The sequence below is a fragment of the Haemaphysalis longicornis genome, unplaced genomic scaffold (assembly GCF_048455015.1).
Source record: "Haemaphysalis longicornis isolate Haplotype H1 unplaced genomic scaffold, Haemaphysalis longicornis Haplotype H1 scaffold_12, whole genome shotgun sequence".
In the NCBI taxonomy this organism is placed as follows: Eukaryota; Metazoa; Arthropoda; class Arachnida; order Ixodida; family Ixodidae; genus Haemaphysalis; species Haemaphysalis longicornis.
The window spans coordinates 76,867,402-76,886,821 of NW_027526225.1; the positions used below are offsets into that span (position 1 = coordinate 76,867,402).

The 19,420-nt window shown below is 46.8% G+C and overlaps 1 protein-coding gene across 1 annotated transcript in view; it reads left to right on the top strand.

Annotated features, from left to right (window-relative positions):
* Positions 1-366: 366 nt before the first annotated feature.
* Fne (ELAV like RNA binding protein found in neurons) overlaps positions 367-19,420 on the top strand; it is a 223,089-nt gene continuing 204,035 nt past the window's right edge. The window contains exon 1 of the mRNA XM_077693484.1: positions 367-934. Coding sequence (XP_077549610.1) covers positions 877-934 — 58 coding nt within the window. The 5' untranslated portion in view covers positions 367-876. The remainder of the gene's footprint in view (positions 935-19,420) is intronic.

Below are 19,420 nucleotides of genomic sequence, written 5' to 3' on the forward strand. Positions count from 1 at the left end.
GGCTACTGTATGTTAGTGTGAAACTCAATGGCTTCATCCGTAGCTAATGCAGACGATCAAAAAATGTGCTCGGGAAAGAGGGGGGGGGGGGGAGGGGGAAGCCAGACAGTCACTCAAAAGCGCACGCCAAGGAGCACCCGCGTATGCATTTCTGTATCACAGAGTTGGCAAAGCCAGACTCGGCAATAAGCGCGCCAGCGATGACATCGGGCTTCGACCATGACGAGGCACAAATCGCGGCAGACGACGGAATCACGCCACCCACCATGTTAAGCGAAGCTGCCTTCTTCATTCGGGCGCTGTCTTCGATTTTCTTTTCTTGTTGCTTCGAGCGCGCGACAAAGGCTTCGGTGTGCACGCTTATCGGCTCTATCGCTTCGTTGCGCAAGGCTGTCTGGGTAACTGGTTAATTTTTCGGGAGGGAGGCCGCCGCCATATCGTCGTTCGTCGTGGTGCCGGCCGGACGTGTTGCACGCGCGCGCGCCCTTTTGTTCGTTCCGCATCAGGACGTCGTTTCTAGCTTTTTTTTTTCTCTTCTCACCCCTTTCTTCGCACCTACCCCCGTCTTTTAAAGACAGCGCGGGTTTCCTCATACGTCGGTTTTTAAAACCTTATCGTCCGACGCATCCGCTCTTTTAAAGCTCGTCAACTCGCTAATCTCATTAACGCGACGCGTGTGCACCGCGTTACGGTAATTGACGCCGGGAGATTAAGCCTTTCCCGCGCGGATAACAACGTCACCAGCGTTGTTTCGCACCGCTTCCCCTACCTGTTCGACCGCAAGCGGCTTACCTGCCGATCAGCGAAGCCTGTGGAAACACCTGTGTTCGTTGTCGTCTGCGAAGCCTTGTCTCGCCATTGGTGGCGCCTTCCGGGATGTCTTCCAGCAGACGACAGGCCTCGAACAAGACTTCTAACTCCCACGATATGGACGGTGAGTGCTTAAACTATAAATTACGTTGTTAAGTAAGCCTTTTATCTCTTGCGACTCTCGCTGTGACAGCCATGAACAGGTGGGGAGAAGGCCTAGCTTAATTAGGGCGCTTTACAGCTCAGCGACGGGAAGCCTGCTTTTGGTGTTAACTAGAGCTAAATGCGAGCCTATCATTTCAAATGCGCTTCTGTATCAGCGACAGCAGTGTTAGTGGCGATACGCTACGCAACAGAGAATGGCCCCGGGGCGGCTTATGACAGCCATTAAGAATGCCCGGCTCTGCATGAGGCGCTCGCCTTACGGTGGATGCTTGTATTTGAGCGCTGTTGCTGTCCCGTGATTGTAGGAAAGGGCTTCTAGGATAGTCATGTGATTTTGCAGTATTTATGTCGTCGTTTATTTTAAAGAAATATGATTGTATTTATCGCGTTTTTTTAAACGGTGGGGTGTTTTGCCAATAGAGCTATACCGATTTTTACAGGTTTTTTTTTATCTCTCTCTCTCTCTCCTTTGGAAAGATGTTTGACATAGGCTAGCTGCGGTGCTGTGGGTATTTAATTCATTCAAGTATAATTTATGTAATTTGTCGTTGAATATTACTGCTAAAGTGAACGTGTTCAGTTCACGTTTTTTGCGAAGGTCTACAGAAATATTTGTACTGGATGGCCTTGCATAATTATGAGCTTCCTGACTCCATGCTTTGGAGCGTTCTTACGTTATTTTATCTTCTTTCAAGATTTTAGTATTGCAAGTATAAATTTGTGACATTGCATTTTTCACGATACAGGTTGCACACGTAGCCTTTGTGAATCATCATTGTGAATCATATAGCATTGTGAATCATCGGGAATTACTCTCCGTTTCAACCGCATACAACCTCGTTCAAATGAGTTAATTTTAATTGTAACTGGACATTACTGTTGTAAATATGCTGACTTTTATGGTCAGACTTCACACTCGTTGGTCGTATTACTCATACGACATTAATGAGTATGCAATTGTACCATAATATTTGTTACGATATTATTTCATTGTGCGATATTTAAGCAATTCTGCGCAAAGTGCTCTCGCGTTAATAAGCGGACATTCAATGTAATTGGTGGCAATTGCTAACTTAAGAATACAGCATAACGACTGTTTCAGTCAAGGACTCAAATAACCCGCCCTAATATTGCACGATACATCTTTGTTATTTTCATGCTTGGGATAGCGTAGCCGTTAGCTATGTGCAGCTCCTGGCACATGAAAGTTATTTTAGAAGTGTTCACCATGGAGGTATTCAATGTAATGCAAAGAATTCGCGCAGCGATAACATTTACGGAAAATGCTTGCTGTATCCGCAGTTTCAGGCTTAACACGGCGTTCTGCAGGTTCCGAAGCCATTGAAGCATGAAATATATTGACAGGGACTTTTGACGACGAATTACACGCAGAGCTAGACAGTTTTAGCCGACCTTTTTCGATGGTCCGATCCGGTACCGGCGGCCCTCTCAGCCAATGCCGTTCGCGGCCAAGGTCGCCACGCATGCGCAATGGCGCTCCCGCTTGCTATCTGAGCGGAGCGGACCGTGAAAAACGGTCAGCTAAAACTTACTAATAACGAGAGTTTGCACAGTATTTTCTGCACCGCTCATTTGTCCTAGGAAAAGCCTTGTGAGAAAGAAAACTTGGATTGGCGTTTTGCCGAATAACTTTCAGCGTTGCGTAGAGTATTGGCTCGCGGAAGTTGCAAAATCTCTGGGCTGTGCGCAGATATCGCAAGGGTTGCAGTACTTCTTAATAGGGAGTGTGAGTGGGCATGAGTGCTTTTCGCTTGAAAGTCTCCCATCGACACTCCTGGGCCGCTTATTGCTATCTGGTAAATGCAAATACGTGAGCAGCTCGGCAACCAAGGACACGAATACCATATTTTGAAAATGTGAGCCGTGATGTGATGTCAGGTCAGATAACAACCTTACTACGCCAGGCTTGAATAAGGGCTCTGGAGTAGAAAAAAAAATAAAGCGTTACACCCAATGTCGAAGCGGTTGGAAGCTCAGAGCAGTGATTCACCATAACGGGCTGTAGCGCCGTTATCCGTTCACTGCTACCACTCAATGCAATTCAAGTTTCCCTCCTCCGCAGTGCTCACGCGCCCCCTGCCTGAAACAGCTGCAGCGGGAGTTCTGTTCTTTTTGTGCTTGATTTTCCCCCCGCAACTGCCGGCGTTGCTCTACCATCTTTTTTCGCTTACTGTCGTAAAAACCAACACAACGAGCGTTCCTAACTAAACGAACGCAGGCGCTACCGGTTAATGAGGTATATTTTGCGTCAAATGTATCTGCAGTTTTGTTTTTTTTTTTTTGCACTAAACAACGGGAAGATATATGACAAGCGCCAGCGGTTTACGAGTTTCGAACGCTTATCACTATATAAACCGATTGGCTTTCGAAGCCTCTGGGTTACGCCGTGACGACGGAACGCCGTGTGGTTCTAGTTGGGCCCAGCGAACGAGCTACGACGACAAGGCGAGCCCGTAAAGAGCTCTGCACTTAAAATGCCGCCGAAGCTAGCACGTGGTCCACGACGAACTGATGGCGGGCAAAGCAAACGGAAAGACAAGAAGCAGATATGATTTGGTTTCGGTGAAGGTGTCACGCTCGCTCCAGTAGATAACAGAAGGTTTGCTGGTGTTAAAGGCACCCTCCAACAGTGCTGATAAACGCCTTCACTCTTCCCTTCGTGCCTAAAGGCACTGCGAAAGCTTATAGTTATCGCCTTTACAGGACGCCACTGCGTGATTCGCTCGTCGCCGCAGACACGTCTTCACGCTTACGCTTTGCTTTTATTCCGATTTTCTTTTAAGTGGCTACCGAATGCGCTCACTGCTGCAACTGAAAGTACGCCTGTCGATGTGGTGAAATCCCTCAAGAGCTCAACCAATGCTATCACCGAGAAAGAAAGAAGTATCTTTTGAGGAAGTTTCTAATTTGTATGATGGCTAGCAGAGCCGCGAAGTTTGGCCGGGGTACTTCGTGACCACCTAATTTAAGTACTGGGTGTTCTTTCTGACCCTGTACTGTATGAAAGCATTCCAGATTTTGAAAGCATGTAAAAAATGGTTGCAGGGTATTTTTAACCCTTAGTTAGGCTAGTATCCTGCGGTTCGTTCACTGGTTATTCAACTGTGATGTTTTATAGCATTTGTTTGTTGCTTCTATAATATAAATGTCTGCTTGTATCATGGGTTCTTTACATCATCTGAGTGGATTTAGCTTACCGGTCAGTGTGCGGAGCGTACGCGTGTGAATAAAGACATCTCAAGGCTAACCTTCGCCCATGACCACTACCTCACCACAACGGGGAGGTGTTAGTCTTCTCCGAATCTGAACCGCCGCGGTGCCTCGCTGGCTAAGCCGTTGTACTGATGGCCCAAGGACTAGGGTTTGTTCTCAGCTCAGGTGGCTACTTTTTAGATTTAGGCGAGGAGGATGGGGAGGAGTAGTGCGCAACTTTTATTGTTTCCAGAAGTCTTCTAGGTGGCGCCCTCAGTCCAGGGCGCCATTGGAACAACCCGCCGTCTTCGCCCGTTCGATCAGCTCCAGCTGTCTGCTGGGGCAAGAGCTGACGAGTTCTCTCTCCCACTGCTCTCAGGAGGGGTTTGGGGTAGGGTCGATGTGGGGGTTAACTTGGCATTCCCATACCATGTGGTACAGCGTGGCCGGGACGCCGCAGTGTCTGCACAGGGGATCGTAGAGGGTGGGGTGTATAGCATGCTGCCCCGTAGGGTGTGGGTACGTGTTCGTCTGGAGTTGACGAAGAGCAGTCTGTTGGGACCTGGTTAGTTGCTCAGAAAACCCGTGTGTCGACTTCAGCGCATGTCAAACCTTTCAGCCCTGATTTTTTTATTTCTAGAACAAAGTTTTTTGTGTGTGTTTTTCTTATTATTTTGACCCTATAAGTCCACAAACGAAAAATTGAGCTTGTGGTGCAAGTATTTAGAAGCACTACATCTAATTAGGTCATTAGGCAGTCAAAATTTTAAAATGCAACAGAAAAAAAATTTTGCTTGTTTTCGTAGTTTTTTAGAGATCAGTGAGCCCACATACAAAAAATAACGCTGTTGTTGAAAGTATTTTTTTAGTTGCAGCCATGTAATGAAACTAGGAATTGGATCCCTGTGGTCACCCCTATGTCAGTTTGGTCTTCACTGCAATGCCTTCCTCTCTCCGGCGTTCGGCTGTAGCAAAAAACGAACAATGGTGATATGTACCGAAAAAGCAATCCTTGAACTATTCACCAGAAAACTAACTCTTTTGGTTTTGTTCTCAAATTGCTGGAATAATGCTGGTTAATGTACTAAATGTAGGACATCAGGGCGGAAGATCCCCACGTGGTCAATATTAAGACTGAGACCTTCACTATGGCACGCCGCATACCCCAGGGCGCGTTAAACCCCACAATGAATTAATTATCCAAGAAATTTTTTCTCGCTCATATTAATGCCAAGGCATCGAATGGCCCCTTGAGTGAAAAAGGCGGCGCCGACGTCTGTTGCGGCTTCTAAATATTTACCCATTGACTGTGACAAGTTTTGTAGCGTACGCTTCAGAAACAAAGAACAAAAAATAAACGCGCTCACAGATTTCGATGTGTTTAACCACTCCCTGCATTTCTTCAGCGCCCCCACACAGATTACAGAGCGAGCGGTGCTCTACTGGACGTGTTTGGGGTGCCTGTCGTGTATTCGCAAATGCTATCAGGACAGCCGATGTGCCTGTGTGGGTGAGGCGAAGGGGGTGATTGCTCTTACAAGTTACGACAACCGAAGAAGTTTCGTTTTCGCCTTTAAAGTGACCCTGCAACACTTTTTTGAAGTTTCTTTGAAATCCTAAATGCTTGCAGAACGTAGTCAACCAAGGCATCCAGTACTTCGATTAGGTGGTCGCGAAGTACCTGAGCAAAAAATCACTGCTCTATGCCGATCAGATAATTTAGAAATTTGCTCAAAACATTGTAATTACAATAGTCTTTTTTTCTCTCTCTCTCTTTCTCGGTCTTGGCAATCTTCGTCCGCTGGAATCGCGTTATTACAGCGGTGTAGCGACTATTGGTCGCCTTTCCTCCAGTTGCAGCAATGAACTCATTCGATAGCCAGGTTAAAAAGAAACACCCAAACGCAAAGCAGAAACGGAAGGTGTATCTGCTGCGACGAGCAAATCACGCAGTGCCGATGAATGCTGGCGATAACTACAGCTTTCGCCGTGCTTCCAGACGCGAAGGAAAAATGGAAAGCGTTTATCGAAAGTGCTGCACAGTCCCTTTATGCTGGCTGTAATCTGCTTTAGAAATGTCGCTTAAGATTAAATATTCGTTGCACAGCTTTGATGCAGCGCGAAAGGTCATTTTATTGTGGGCCGTTGTCGGGAGAAGCCCCCTTTTAGGAAAACCGCATGTGCTACCCAACGGGGATTTACAGAAATGAAATGACGGGGTACCAGTTCAGGGAAGGGGCTGTTGTCAATGCACAATCAGCGCTTCATCCAGTCTTCAATGATTTGACTCACCTTTCAAAGTAAGCTTACTCGATTTTGAAGAATGGAAAGTTGGATCTTATTCATATTTAAAGCACAGACGATACACAAGAGGACAACAGGAGCGCTGTCGATTTCGAAACCACCGGAGGATGTTTAAAGGGAAGCTGAAGCGCTTTCCAAAAAATTTGAGTTAGATTAACAGTTATATAGTTTCTTGCGCGCTGATTCCGAATATCACATTGAAATTTATCGTACATGAGTCCAAGTGGCATTTATCTTGCAAAAAGCGCGGCCCCATTTGAAAGACGCGCGCTTTTCGTCTTTTGACGCCCCTGATTGGTTGCGCCCGTCATGACGTCAAAGGAGGACACCCTTCGGCCGCGCGGGTTGTCGGAAGCATTGCGAACGATCGCACGGTTGCCTTTGCGGCAATTTAGCTTGCAGTTTAATTTTCGCACATGACTGGAAGTTTGTTTTATAATTTCCCGTGCTGTTGGTTCAATTATCTTGGAGCTTAAATTTGCTTTACACGACAGAGAACCCCAAAGCAGTGACTGTGACGTCGACTAGTGGGTTCCATCCAAATATTTTTGAATTAGGCAACCAGCATAGGGGGATTTTATACCTTATGCTAATATTAGGTACTGCCTTAACTGTTTCTTATTATACACAAAACTATTTATGCCGAAGATTAATGGGCGTTTTATAAACAATCTACCAACTAAAAGCACGTACGTGCACTGCGCGAAAAAATAGCATTCATGCGCTGTAAACGTATATGCGAGGCACATCTTGCCGGTACACGCATAAACCAACAAGCAGACTCTGCTTCCGCATTTCCTTTGTTCGTTGTCGCCCACCTCAGCCCCGTTACTCATCCCCGTACACAGACCCGCACGCGCGCGCCATTTCGGCAGCGGCGCTACGGCGCCTCCGCGATTGCTAGCTGCACTTCGATGAGTGGCGTCTTACTGCTTCACATGCATTTATTCTGAAAACACTGCAGCATACTAGTGCCTGCTCAGCATTATTGGCTGTAGTAGGGCTTGATTTTCGCTTGTGCGTTGCGCATTCTGCTACAATATTACGGCCACCTCGTTATAATTAACAGACCAGTCGGACAAGGCAGTTACGTTGTAGTTACGTTACTTTAGGTAACAATCACCAAACGTTTGTGATAATGAATCGTTGGCCTGTTTCAGCATTTCTAGATTTAAGCATTTACCGCGCTAGTCGGACAGAGGCCGTATATTTACTCTTCGCTCCTAATTTTTTTGGTATCATCATTATATATATCACCGACTATCCCTGGAGCTCACTTGAGGTTCAGTGACAACAAGTGCTTGCCAGGTTATAATATGCATGCCACACGGAATCTTGGGCAAAAATTTAGGCCCCCGCAGTCAACACAAATTATGGCACGGTGGTGGTTCGGAGTGGTGTTTTTTTTTTAATTCCAGACAAACATCACCTTATCGTGACATGTATACTTGCAAAATAAGTAATTTGGTTGTCTTGGTTCTTTTACTTTGTAGGAATACTGTTTACCTCTTAGCCGGGAGAGAACTTCTATCAGGATTGGCCCCTCGTTTTAGTTTAGCGAAAAAATTGTTTTTTTGAACACTGTACTGAGCCCATAGGGAAAGAAAACCGACGCGTTTAACGAAACAAGTATTTCCTGAACAAATGTGACTTGGTTTCTGGAATGGAACGAAACATCCCCGGCCAAAGTACAGCAGTATTCCCCATCCTTCCTAAATCTAGAATCTAATGTGAACATTCACGACCGTCGCATAAAAAAAAAAAAGCGCATTGGAGCGGTTTACAAAGTATTTAACGTAGTGTACTATATTCTCTGTCATCAAGCACAGCCACCTCGGCTGTCGCTTCCGTATGTTATCAAGCATCCCGGCGTGGCATTATTCTGCTTAGGAATACGGCATGATAACGTATGCCTCGTTTGGCGTTCGTGCGTACTTTTTGAACACGAAAATTGTACAAATGAGTGCTATCAACCACAACAACAAGTATCATTCACAAAGAAACACGGCGAAAAGAGCATGGCCGAGGCGGCCGATCCGGCCGGAAGTCCAGGTATGACGTATTTCACCCGGTTTTCGCCCGCGCTCGTCGGTCTTCCGGCATCGCGCGGCGAGATGGGGGCGGGGCATCGGGCCACTTTTGTTTGCTCATTGCGCCGCTTCTATTGCATGTATTGCGAAAATATTTCGTACACTTGAACTATTCAATGTGTACTTGCTGCTAGTCAACTTTTCTTTTAATTCTAAAACCGCTTCACCTTCCCTTTAACTAGGATCAAGTGTAGTGGTTCCCAAATATAGTCTATGTCAAGGATACTATTCTACAGATGCCCTTTTTAGGTAGAATGGTGGTTCGGAGGCAGGCTCCTGTCGTTTTTCGGGAGCCCTTCACGTGTCTGAAGCAAGAACACGCCCAATAAATTCGTATCAATCACGTGTGTTGCTTCAGAACTCATCGGCTTCGGAATGTTGGATCAATAGCTTAGTTACGCACTCGCTTCCAAAACCCAATTCGGATGAACCGCCGATTGCATGATTTAGATGTGTATTTCGGGCGATGGTTTCAGTTCAGGACTTTTGTTGGTCACAGCTTCCAGGTCCTTGTTGATAATGCCGAGGATGAAGATGATGATGAAGTATAGTTAAGGTGATGAAGAGAGTAAAGATGAAGAACGATAAGGTGAAGGAAATGATGATGAAAATGAATGCAATGATGTAGATGGTAGCATTGACGATAATTGTGAGGATGACGAAGGTGAAAAAGATAAATATGGAAATAATGGGGTAATGAAAATAAAATAAAACTTATGATGAGGAGGACGACGGCGATGAAGGTGGGGACTGGATAATGAATCTGATAGAAGATAAAGACGTTGACGATGAAGAACATGAAAATGGCGAATATAAAGAAGTTGAAGATGAACAAGATGACGAAAGAGGAAAATGGTGACTTTGAACGCAGTGGAGATGATGAAGATGATGGAGATGATGATCCTCTGCGGCGCCCTTCTATTTTCGTTCACTTCGGTTTCTCTTCACATCTTCACTGTCGTGTCCGCGTACGCTGGCCGTGTCCGGGATCGTCGACGCCATCCTTTCGCACAGCAGCGCTTCATCACTTCACTCTCCGCGCGCGCTGCGCCGCCGGGCTCGGCTGGCTGGACCTCGTCTGGTTCGCGCGCGATAGCGCCGGCCTCCTCCGTCTCGGAGAAACCGTACGAGGCTCCTCTCGCCGTGGTGATCTGGCGCCGAGCACGCACGCTGTCCGAGGCTATCTTCCTCGCTCCCAGCATGATTCATGACTGCGCCGTTGTTGGGCGCGCACTGCGCGGGCCGCGGCTAGCGTAACGACGGCGACCGGCAGCTTAACGTCTGCTGTAGAGGGCGCGGAGGACGAAGCTGAAACAGCCGGGCGGGTAGGAACGGGTTGAGATGTCCCGGGATCGCATTGGAAGTTTGCTTCACTGGGACCGATTCGGAAAGACGGTCGTTTGGAAGCGAACGACGCGGCTTCGCGATGTCCGGCGCTTGGCTTTGTTAGAGCTCTGCTTGACTATTTCGTAAGCTACGACGCGGGCGTTCGGAGTGAATATTTTGGGGATTAGTTTGTGTCTGTTTGCTGGGACAACTTCTTCCGAGATTGAAATGTCAGACTAAGTAGGAATTGCGACACCGTCCTTCGGTTATTCGGCTGCTTCCGTGTCCAATTTTGCATGGAAATCGCAGTACTTGCTGATGACAACGAAGTCATTCGTTATTCATTGGCCGGCTATAGTCGGCCGCGATTTTTTAGGAGGAAGTGGGGAGCGTACGGGTAGTTGCTTTTAGCCGTGGTTTCATGTTGTTGCACACTGTGGAATCATAGTTGTAGTTCGGTGCGATATCTCTGGGTTGGGCAAGAAGGGTATACAAATGATTTTCGGTAACAGCAGGCTGCCGGGGTAGTTCCTGTAGTCGATATGGAAAGAATGCAAGAAATTGGTGCAGCTTGCATCAGTGGGCTGGAAAAACAGCGGTGTTGGGGGTCTACCTAGCTTTTTTCGGTTTCGGTAAGCTTTGCTAGGCTTTGCTAAGTTTTAATGGGTTTTGCGATGTTCTTTCTCGGCTAGGCTATGTGTTGAGGGATGAGGCCAAGTTGCGGTCGGTCCTCCCACACTGACTGCAGATCCTAGGGGGGAAATAAGTTAGGTTGACTCCCAGCGCCGCTGTTTCTCCCCCCTTGCACCATTAGAGCGAGCTGCACCATTCCTTTTTGCGTTTTGGTAGCGCAAGGAAGACAATAACCTTTAAAATGTTTTAGTAAGGGATGCGCATACGCATATGCCCCTTGGTCTCACACTCGAGCATGCGCGAAAGCTGGCTTCACTGTTATAATACCCTATCTTCGGTGGTGCACCCTTTCCAGGCGGCGCAGTTTATTTCTTGGTATTTTTTTGTTAACGCCACCGGACCAAGCTCAAGCTTAAAGAGCTCTGCTGTCAAAAAGTGTAAGCGCACATTTGGCCAATTTCTAAGTTCAAGTTAACTAAATGAAAACTCAAAGAAGTTAGCTTAGGAAGCCTCGAAATGTATACAGAAAGCGTGTTGTTATCGTTAAGCAAAATACCGACAATAATATTATCCTATATTCATTTATATATATATATATATATATATATATATATATATATATATATATATATATATATATATATATATATATATATATATATATATATATATAGAGAAGAAAAACTTCGAACAAGGTAAAAGCACGATTGTGGCCTACGTTTCAGCAAAGAGAACTTGCTTAAGCAAGTTCTCTTTGCTGAAACGTAGGCCACAATCGTGCTTTTACCTTGTTCGAAGTTTTTCTTCTCTTGTGTTCTCTACCATCTTCAAAGTTCTACTACTCCCTGGATTATATATATATATATATATATATATATATATATATATATATATATATATATATATATATATATATATATATATAAATGTATACATAATGGCTAAATACAATATACAGAACAGTATATATTAATGTCTTTAATGAGGAAATCGACAATGATTTCTTCAGGTTGACGTTTTTTTTTTTGTTTAATAAATGTACAGCGAGCGTCTCCTTATTGTCACGCACCTTCAGCAGCTTCTTGCAAGCAGTCCAGACAATGGCACCAAGCCCAACGTCATTCCGTACTTCAGGCGTTAAGCTGGCGAATTTCCGAGACAATATTGTGCTATATACGACGCACCCAAAGCAGCGTCGTGAACAAGAAAGACGCGCAGCTGCCGACAGAAGCTGTAAAGGCGCTGCCTTTCTACCCCTTTTGGAAAGAGCGAAAAAATAATGAATGGAGCTACACTCTATTCTCTACACGCTTTCGGTACAGGGCACTTGGCGCCAGCAATCCGCTCCAAGAACCCTTGTCCTTCCGTTCTCTTGGCGCCGGGTTGGAAAAACGACGTGTTTCCGGCCCAAAGCTGAAATTTGTCTTGCCGGGAAGCTATTGCCGGGAATGTACAGACAACCCTTTTAATCGCAGCCATGGTAGTAATGGTCGTTGAGGCCTACAATCTCGCACCCAGCGAGTTTTGGCCTTGGCCGCTCAGGCCACTTAGGCAAATTCGTCGCGTTGGAGCTGAGCTGGTGGCGGAAATTGCCGCTCTACCACTGAGCTTAGAACGAGAGCGGGAAATGAGCGAGCGAGTGAGTGAGGGTGGGAGTGAGTGAGCGAGGGAGTGAGCGAGTGAGTGAGTGAGTGAGTGAGTGAGTGAGTGAGTGAGTGAGTGAGTGAGTGAGTGAGTGAGTGAGTGAGTGAGTGAGTGAGTGAGTGAGTGAGTGAGTGAGTGAGTGAGTGAGTGAGTGAGTGAGTGAGTGAGTGAGTGAGTGAGTGAGTGAGTGAGTGAGTGAGTGAGTGAGTGAGTGAGTGAGTGAGTGAGTGAGTGAGTGAGTGAGTGAGTGAGTGAGTGAGTGAGTGAGTGAGTGAGTGAGTGAGTGAGTGAGTGAGTGAGTGAGTGAGTGAGTGAGTGAGTGAGTGAGTGAGTGAGTGAGTGAGTGAGTGAGTGAGTGAGTGAGTGAGTGAGTGAGTGAGTGAGTGAGTGAGTGAGTGAGTGAGTGAGTGAGTGAGTGAGTGAGTGAGTGAGTGAGTGAGAGCGGAAGGGAGGGAATACTATTGGTTGGCGGTTAGCACTTGGGTTTGATTTGACGATGCTTGCCAAAGTTAGACTCGATTCCTCTGCGGGTCGGTCAAGACACCCAAAATTTGAAATTTGAGCAAATCATTGGAGGAGTGAGACGTTAAAAAAAGAGTGACGGAACAATTATCGAATTTTACCTTGAAGCAAAACTGAAGCGACATGTATATCATTTGAAGAACGGTAATTTCACAGTATAAAAAGGTTACCTTCTCTACGCCGGGTTTTCATAACGGCATAGAGTTTCAAAACAAAAAGAACCTTAAAGTTGGTGTTTACCCGCCGCGGTGGCTCAGTGGCTAAGGCGTTGAGTTGCTGAGTCCAAGGACGCGGGTTCAATCCCGGCCGCGGTGGCTGCAGCTCAGATGGAGGCGAAACGCGAAAACGCCCGTGTGTCGAGATTGCGGCGCACTGCAAGGATCCCCAGGTGGTCGAACTTACTACGGAGCCCTCCACTACGGCGCGCCTCGTAGTCCAGTTGTAGCTCCTGCGAGTCAACCCCACAATCAGACTTCAAGTTGAAGTTGAAGCTTATACATTACTGATTAATTTATACAGCTTGAGAATCACTAATATGTGCAATACTCTCGACGCGTTGGAGGTGTACTTGTTGATTGATTGATAGTAGGGTTTAACGCGCTGACGCAACGCAGGCGTTGAGGCGCGCCGTAGTGGAGGACTCCGGATTAATTTTGACCACCTGGGGATCTTTAACGTGCGCCGAAATCTCGTACACGCGGGCGTTTTTGCCTTTTGCCTCCATCAGAAAAGCGGCCGCCGCGGCCAGGAGTCGAACCCGCGTCCTTGTGCTCAGCAGCGCAACGCCTTAGCCACTGAGGCACCGCGGCGGGTAATGTGTACTTTTTTCCACCTGAAAGAGAGCCGCACTGATGTCGAGAATCCAACCTGTGACCTCGTCCACAGCAGAGCAAGGTTTTCTTTGATTCCCCTCGGCGTCTTTAAAATACAATAAACCCTCGTCATAGCGAAATCTTCGCGACAAAAAAAAAACTGATATCGTTACAAGCGGCATATCGTTAAAAGCGGACATGATTTACCCTCTGCGCACTGGAGTGTGGTTCCACTAAAGAACATCGTATTAAGTGAGAATTCGTATAAAGCGATATTGTTATAATTAGTGTTTACTGTACGTTCAAACTTGCAGAAGGTAGGTAGGTTGATATGAAGTAGAAACAGAGCATGAATCGGTTTGGAGGGGAAATGTCATTTGCTGAGACTGCATATGGGTGTTTTTTTCCGCACCAAAAGGAATGTTTGTTGATGGTCTCAAAATATTCGTGAACTGCGTGGCTGTAAGTTTTACCCAGATGGTTTAATGGCTTGCCCTAGGATGTAACGCGGAAAATCACTAATGCTACTGTTTAGCTGTATGAGCCAAAGGACTCGGGTTTAATCCAGGCCGTGGCGGCTGCAGGGGGAGGTGAAAAGCGAAAACGCCTGCGTGTCTCGAGATTTCGGCGCACGTTGAAGATCACCAGTTGGTCGAAATTAATCCGGAGCCCTCCACTGAAGCGCGCCTACCAAGTGGTCGCAATTAATCCGGAACCCTCCACTGAAGCGCGCCTACCAAGTGGTCGGAATTAATCCTGAGCCCTCCACTAAAGCGCGCCTATCAAGTGGTCGGAAATAAACCGGAGCCCTCCACTAAAGCTCGCCTAACAAGTGGTCGAAATTAATTCGGAGCCCTCCACTGAAGCGCGCCTACCAAGTGGTCGCAATTAATCCGGAGCCCTCCACTGAAGCGCGCCTACCAAGTGGTCGGAATTAATCCTGAGCCCTCCACTAAAGCGCGCCTAACAAGTGGTCGAAATTAATTCGGAGCCCTCCACTAAAGCGTGCCTCATAGTCCAGGTGTAGTTACGGCGCGTTAAACCCCTACTCCCTTCCCCTAAAAAAAATCCGTGGCCATCTCCACTAACGTTATCGAAACCAGGGGAGGGGCGAAGCATGCAGTGTATCACCTTATTCTCGGCGACTTGGTGTTTTTGCGAACGGTGATGAAACCATTCGGGGTAGAGGTATAGAGCTTTGCTGTATAGAGTCTCGCGTATTTGAAGCACGGAGCGTTATAGCGCGAGGCGTAAGCAAGTGTCCCTTTGTTTCTTCAGTACGAGTTACGAAGCGTTCCAGCGCGAGGCGTAAACGAGTGTCCCGGGGTTTTACTACTGTGACTACATGACACGACGGCGACGACAGGAGACGCTAACAGCCCGACCCCCTAAAAAAAGCAAAAGTAATGTGCTCTTACGCATGTCCTATATCGTACGTCCGTGGTATACATCCTCAAGCCAACGCCTTCAAAGCACCGAACCTTTCAGCCCAACTTGTTAGAGAGAGAGAGATAATAACTTTAATGAAAACCAGCGATGTTAGCCGAGCCGTCGGGCTGGCTTGCTACGCTAGATGAGAGAAGAAAAACAAAACGAAAAAAAAAAGAGAGAAAAAAATCTGAAAACGAAATGATGTCATTTGATGCGGCCAAAATTTTCAATCACAAAACTCTGTCCAGTTTTGTGCTCCGAAGAAACTCCAAAAGAGCTTTGATTGCGCGCGCAGCCTGACTGGGCCCCGACCATGGACCCAAAACAATGGAAATATCTGCGCGTATAGCCTAGCCAGGACAGAGCGTAGCTGCCAGGAATCGTGCCCTCTTGCTATACGAGGCAGGTCTGCGGGAGGGTTAAGTGGTGTTTTCCGGGAGGCCGCCGTGAGCTGCATGTAAGCGTGACCATGACGGCCATGGACGGCATGCACAGGCGAAGTACGGCTGGTGATGTACGCGTCGGCTCGGCCGTAATACCGCCGCGGTCGCATCTGTCAACGGCGAGCAATAACGGCCGGTCCGTGTGCGTTGCTGCGTTCCTCTTTTCCCCTTTCTTTTCTGTCCCTATTGTTTCTTCACGAGCGCAGGGTAGCCAGCTGGTTCTGGTTGTCAGGCTAACATTCTTGCCTTTCCTTTTTTTCTCTTTTTCTTTCTAGTCCGTTACTACGCCGGGAAAAGTCGCGGCGTGGCTTGTGTCGTCTGTGCTATTTCGCAATGCTTTGGGCGTAATCCGAACGCGCGCGAGCGAGGCTGTTAAGGGGGTCATGCAGACAAAGCACAAGTGTTTTTCATTCGAAAGATTGCCTCGTAGAGTCGTACTGACACCAGTTTTCACGCACACTTCGCTTTAATAAGCTATAATTAGGAGAAAAGCCAATGGCCATGCGACCCACGAGCTCATTTCCCGCGACAGAACCTATGATGTCATATGACCCGTTCTGCGATTGGCTGAGGCCTCCAAAAGCAAACGCAAATTAGGCAGGTCTTACAAGCTTGCACAACGAGCTATTGGCGCATAAATAAAGGGCAGATTTTTTTTATAGCAGTAAGAATGGTGGGGTGAACAGTGGAAGTTATGAAAGTACACGTAAACATAGAAGTGCCGATGCGTACTGCTGTTCGTACTGCGCGCACTATGCTTGTTTTAGCTGCACAGCACTGCGGCGCTTTGGGGTTGTTTCAGACGACACTGGCCGATTGGCGTAAGCGATGGTGTCTTACGTGGTCATATATGTCTAGCGAGCACCTTGTTTCACGAAACGATTGTTTTATACCTTAACAAAAACAATCCAGGTGCGAATACGGTCAAAAACAAAGCAAAGGCAGAACACGCCCTTCGAGGTATGGTGGCGCCATCTAGGTTGAATAAAGGTAAACACGGCCTTACAATCGGCTGCAGAGCGGTTATTGTGATGTCATTGCAGACGTCGCGAAAACACACGATTTGGCGGAAGAACCAAAATTTTAACGTAAATTGGATAATTTCTCACTTAATACAGCATCGTTTGCTTCCAGACAAGCGCTGGGGGCACTATAAAACACTAAATCTTTCGAATAAAACCAACTTCCTTGTTTGCATGGGCACTTTAAGGTAAAAAAAAATGACGAAGGTTGCACTAAATCGCGCAAGGCTGGAATCAAAGGGCAGCTAGACGGTTTCTTTTTCTATGGGCACTGAAGGACACACCACCACGCACTGCGTTAGGTTGGAAATTCGTTATTTTTCTGTTCAGTAGTTGCTTTTCACTGTGGTAGTAGCAGTCATCGTGATATCCATCTATATCGTCGTCTTCGTCATGCATGGCTGCCGGGCCCGGATGGTTTCGTCCGCAGGCTTTCACATTTCTCCCAAAGTGAAACGCGTGAGCATGCACTAGAACCGGCGGCAACCGGCTTCGCTAACTGGGCGGCCGTAGCGTGAGCTGTCTTGTGCTCCCCACTTGAGACACGGACGCACGTGCACTCTTTTCTTGGTATTGTTTGGGAGCGCCACGCGCAAGCCTGGACGACGCCGGTCGCTCCTCGTGAGGCTCGTTCTCACACGCGGTGAACGGCGGGAGTGAGTATGACCCGGGGTTTCCTGATAAGGCCGCACACACTACGGCCCTCAACGACAGCTCTGTGGTTAAAAAGCGAGCCATTCCATAGGTGGGCATAGAAAGAATTGAGTCTTCTAAAATACGGTAAATGCACTAAGGTAGACACGGGTTCATAAGGCGGCCTCTTAATTTCTCAGGCATCCTACGATAGGTCACTGGAATGCTTTTGTATCTTCGCATGCAGGGAAAAAAGTAATGGGCCCGGTTCCTGTATTCAATCAATGAGTGATCCGTCAACTCTTAAACTCTCTCCGTGGCTGATGCACGTCACAGTGGTCGTTAGACGTGGAAGTTTCTTTACACATCATAGGTAACAACCTAGAGCCCAGTATTCGGGCAGATTGATACATGTTCCCTCGGAAAGAACGCCTACACAACGCTACGTACAAATATAGTCAGGCGACGCCCAAACGTGTTTATTATTCAGTTATGTCGCATTCAACATTATATTTATGCACACAGTAAACACGCGCTATAACAAAACCACTTTATACGAAATATGGAATATTGAAGCGTCTTATGGTGCCCACCGTAGTACATTAAGAGCAAATAATTCCCGCTTCGCAGAAAGTATTTCCTATAACGAAGCCAATTATCAGCTTCCTGCTTCAATGATCTCCTTAAGAAGAGGGATCCCTATATATGGCGAATCATAATGGGAAATGAGAGGATTTTTTGTGAGATTTTTTTTTCTGAAAGATAGAAATGGCAGAAAAACATGCCCGCCGAGTGGGATCTGCACTTACGACCTCCAGAATACGCGTCTAGGGAGATAACCACTACGCCACCGGCGGGGTTCCACTTTGCATCTTTCGAAAAAAAAAAACTTTCAAAAAGAATAAATGACCTACCACATTTTCCCCTTGGTCTCCCTTCACGTTCTTGACTGCCTACCCTTATCTCTGACACCGGGAAGTATAATAAAGAAAATAAGACACGTCCAAAGAGGAATAGTTTTACTGTGTGACCGGGGACCAGCCTGGCAGTCAAGAAAACCTCGGAAAGCAAAGGGGAGGGTGTGGTAGGTCATTGAAACGGGTAAAGAATTTGGAAAGAAAGAAAGAAAGAAAGTGGAGAAAAAATGCCCGCCGTGGGGGATCCGAACCCACGACCTCCAGAATACCGGTCTGGTGCGATAACCACTACGCTACCGGTGGGGCTATTTTTCCCTCCACTTTCTGGGGTATTTATGTTAAGGTATTTTTTTTTCCTGCGCTTGGGGGTGGCAGCGAGCGCCACTCGGACTACTCGGGGTGAAGGGGACCTTCTTTTTAACCCCCGGGCCGTGACTCGAGTGTCTTCGACATGTCCAGAGTGGTCTACCAGCGTTCAACCCTCTTAAGCTGCCCTTGGCACCAAGACTGCCAGAACTGAAGCCCTCGCTATGCATGTAGCGAATCAGAAAAGCAAATGAAGGGCTCGTTGAAATAAGACAGAAATAAGGGTTGTCAGTCAAGAAAACCTCGGAAAACAAAGGGAAGGATGTGGTAGGTCATTGAAAGAGATAACGAATTTGGAAAGAAAGAAAGAAAGAAAGTGAAGAAAAAATGCCCGCCGGGTGGGATCCGAACCCACGACTTCCAGAATACCGGTCTGGTGCGATGACCACTACCGGTCTTGTGCCATGTTTGATATATATATATCAAACATTGGTCGCGATTTTGTGACCTCCATGGCAAGAATCTGTAACAGCAGCTTGAAGAGGGAAAAGAGCCGTGATGGTCGAGCAAACAGCACAAGACGGCACTTTGAACTTCCCGTAAAAGTTTGCTGTGCAACAATAGACAAAAGTTGTATCCCGGTACCTACATTATATAAATAACTAGCATTTATTAAAATGAACTTGATACCACATACAAATGAAGAAAGGCCGTATACTGACAATATGTACGTCGGTAATTGAATTTCAATACTAAGCAGACAAATTTTACGCTAACTCTTGGCAAGAAGAAACAAAATGCAATTTATAATTTGTATAAACAATGTCTCGTTAGTAGAAGACCACAAGTGACAAGTTTCTATGATGTGTGGGCCGGGCTCCAGCCTTTGTGTAAAATTGGTCTAAAATTTTTCTAAAGGGTTTAACTCTTCAAGCCTTGATTTGTGCCATGATCCTCGAGGCACGCCGTAGTGGAGGGCTCCGGATTAATTTCGACCACCTGGGGATTCTTTAACGTACGCCGAAATCTGGACACACGGGCATTTTCGCACTTCCCCTCCACCTGAAAAAGTTTTCGGCCGTATTTCACATCTATCCATTTAAAATATCGTTTGGAATCGTTTTTCGCAAATTTGAACGACACTTACCC